Source organism: Stegastes partitus, unplaced genomic scaffold, assembly GCF_000690725.1.
Source record: "Stegastes partitus isolate 25-593 unplaced genomic scaffold, Stegastes_partitus-1.0.2 Scaffold1981, whole genome shotgun sequence".
In the NCBI taxonomy this organism is placed as follows: Eukaryota; Metazoa; Chordata; class Actinopteri; family Pomacentridae; genus Stegastes; species Stegastes partitus.
Genome location: NW_007579712.1, coordinates 75,622 through 79,069, shown reverse-complemented (window position 1 = coordinate 79,069; position 3,448 = coordinate 75,622). Strand labels below are relative to the sequence as shown.

Below are 3,448 nucleotides of genomic sequence, written 5' to 3'. Positions count from 1 at the left end.
TAAGCCCTGTGCCAAGTCTGAAGCAGCTGCCTTTGTCTGTTGTTCACAGCTCCATAGTGACAGTAGTTGACTGTCCGTGGAGTCATTGTAGGAGGACGACCACTGCAGCCCTGATCAGAGCTACTATGGCTCCTTCTGGACCTCCTGGTTACTGCTCACACTGGGCCTCACTGGGTTTTAGCTGCTCACTGATCTTCTGGATCCTTTTCCATCTTTGTCAGGTCTCTCAGTCAGATGTTTCTCTTCCTCTGTTCAGGTCTTCTCCATGATGCAGACATAGATAGACACAGTCCATAGGTCCAGAACTGAGGAGGTTCTGCTGTTCTCAGCTCGTTGTAGAACCATGTTCATGCAGGTGGACTGATGGGAACCACAGCTGGACACAGTTTGCTTCACTGAGTTTCTACTTTGGGGAATGAATTTTCAATTTAGTGTTTATAAAGTGTTTGTTTTTGATTGTTCATAAGAGGAAACACTCGACTGTTTAATTTAGAAAGAATACGGTTCTTGAGAGGTGACAGAACATGAAATCATTTGACATTTAAGTGATTTTATAATCATTTCTTTGACCAATCAGAGCAGACTTGGCAGGTTTCAGACAGGAAAAGTGCTGCAGAAATGAAACATGAGAAAAAATAATGCATTTTTTTGATCATTAAAGCATTTAAACATATTCTAGAAGATCAAATTAAATGATAAAACTCTAAAGGTGCAGATGTCAGTGTGGTTAAAATGCTCCCGGTGCTCTGACATCCAAAACAAGAAGCATCCACTCACTGCTGTTCATCACTTTGTCTTCATGGAAGCAAACATCATGCTAATTTCTGTTTACTGTAACGCTGCAGATTACACTCTGCAACCCGGCGCATGTATTTAGAGAGCTTCTGCCTCACAAATGAACAGCTTTGATTAACATACTTAAACCAGATGTGGCTAAGTGAGCAGAACAGCTCCCTTTTTAAACGCATCTGACTGTTAACCTCAGCACTCTGGACAATAATCAATAATCAGTAAATGTTCTCCGCTGGGTGAACAGCAAACACACATCAGGCCTGCAGACTCTCCTTCAGCTCGGTGAGCATTATGATGTGATACCTCGGTGTGCTGCGCGGCGTCAGGAGCTCATCCCAGCGGTATTTGCTGATTAGCATGTGAGCCAACTGGATTCCCCCTCATTATCCAACAAGCTAATTACAAGCTAATTATTTCAAGAGAGCCGGCTTTAGCACATCAACTCTGCAAAGTTGTGAAATTGATAGAGACGGTGCAGCGGCGAGGCTAATCAGTAGAATTGATGGTGTACCTGTTTGTATCATTGAGAGAGGAATCAAGCTGCACCTCAGGAAAACTGCTGCGTCTGTTAATTAGCAGACGATCCATACTGAGAGCAGAATAACTCTGGGACCATCAAATCTAACGGTTTACAGTTAGCAACTGAATTTTAAAGAAACGAGGCAGACAAAATCGCACATGCGTGTGGAAAACAGGTTTTTAAATGACAAAACAGTCCACGAATACACACACACTGTAAAAAATGTTGTTTTTCTACAGGCATTTACGAGATATTAAGATTTCCTTCCAATGTTTTTCATATTAAGAGAATATATCTGTAAAACTAATCTGTGAATGTATGTTAACATTACAAGGATTCATCATTTTACAAAAACAGTTTTACTTTAGTCAACCAAAACTCAGACCAATGAAGTTGTTTTCTGTGTTTAAAGTAATAAAATAAAAGCATAAAAAATGGTAAAAATCTGGCAGTAAGGACACAAGGAAAAAAAAACACGTTAAAATAAGGTTTTAAAAAAAACCTATAAAAAATCTAATTATGAAATGTTTAAAAAAAAATGTAAAAAATCACATATTCACATTATAGATTTATATTTAAAAGACAGTAAAGTTGTTTTGTGTCTCGTCTGTACCATTTTGTGTCTCATTTTTCCTTTGTGGCCCATTTTCATGTCTCTTTTGGACAGTTTTGCCTCCTTTCGGTTGTTCTAAGTCTTGTTTTTGTAATTTTACGTCTAGTTTGCATCATTTTTTGTCTTATTTATGTTGTTTCGTGTCTCTTCGGGACAGTTTTTGTCTTCTTTCTGCCATTTTGTGTCTCATTTTAGTCATTTTGTCTGTTTTTTGTGTCTGTTTTTTTATATTTTTGTGTCAAATATTTCAGTTTAAGTTGTCAGTTTTACTGCAGCCTGCTGTTTATGGTCATCGTTTTTGACTCCAAAAACAAAAAGCATCAAATTTTGTAGTTTTTAAAAGTATTTTGGAAAAACAAACAAACTCTACCGTTAGAATTGTACAATGATTTATTACAGTGTTCATGTAAACAACATTACATTCTTACACATAAAGTATTTTTACCACAGGCCAAAGCTCTGGGTCCAGATCTGGGTTTTGGCTTCTTTGTTTGAGCTATTAAAAAAATTCTGGGTTTTGTAGTCCTTTAAGGTTTGTAGTTCTGTAACTGCTGGTAGAATCCGGGGTTTGGGCGAATCGACGGCCTCGCCAGCTTCACCTGGCTGAAGGCGTCGTCAAAGGACAGCTTCTCCCTCAGCATCAGGTATCCGATCACGATGGAGGAAGAACGAGACACGCCGGCGTTGCAGTGGACCAGAACCACGCCGCCCTACAGGAATAAGAGCAAGTGGAAGATGAGAAAACAGACGAAGAAGGAGGTAAACATGAGGAATAAACATTTAATCTCAGCCTGCATATGTTCAAATGGGAAAAATGGAGAAAAAAAAAATCTGTGTATAAATCAGGTTCCCGGTTCGGTGGTGTAATGTAGTGGTGTGCTGAGTTATAAATATATAAACTAGTCAGCAAGAGACAAGACGTAGCTGTTCACAGCACGCCACAGAAACAGTGATTTAGTCACAAAAACATGTTTTCTTTTTTGTTCAGAGTTCGTGTAAAATATTCACATCTGAGATTTCTGCTTCCACTTTAATACAGCTGAAGTCTGAGCTCAGTGGGAGGCAGAAACAGTGTCGTGGCGACTTCAGATATTCCACAAACATTGCTGCGTTTTAACCCTCGTAACTCCAAGCAGTTTTCATGCATTGATAAAAAACTAATGAGCCCACAGTGAATTTTCATTCTACAGTCCTGCAGCTCTTTGAAAACAGAACGAACATGAAGGAGGAGAGAGAACTCAGAAACGTCTTGTGTGATTCATGACAGCGTTGTAAAGCCATAAATCTTAAAAAAATAAAATAAAATAAATGAAAGTTGTATTTCTTTTAATTATTTATATTAAAAAATTAAACAGAGAATTAACATACAACTTTTTTTCTCAGCGCCCACAGTGTTGCCAACACTGGAGGGAAAAATGTCACTTTACATACTATAGATATGTGATTAATTGGATTTTTAATTAGTTTCCATATTTATCTAAACACTGCCTGCAGTTCAGCTGAGACACCATGAATTCTAGTCA

General features: G+C 38.3%; 1 protein-coding gene across 2 annotated transcripts in view; it reads right to left on the bottom strand.

Annotated features, from left to right (window-relative positions):
* Positions 1–2,297: 2,297 nt before the first annotated feature.
* The window catches only part of LOC103373436 (dual specificity protein phosphatase 19-like), a 16,184-nt gene continuing 15,033 nt past the window's right edge, over positions 2,298–3,448 (bottom strand). For both annotated transcript variants that reach the window (XM_008303325.1, XM_008303326.1), the window contains exon 5: positions 2,298–2,635. In XM_008303325.1, the coding sequence (XP_008301547.1) occupies positions 2,453–2,635 (183 nt within the window). In that variant the 3' untranslated portion in view covers positions 2,298–2,452. The remainder of the gene's footprint in view (positions 2,636–3,448) is intronic.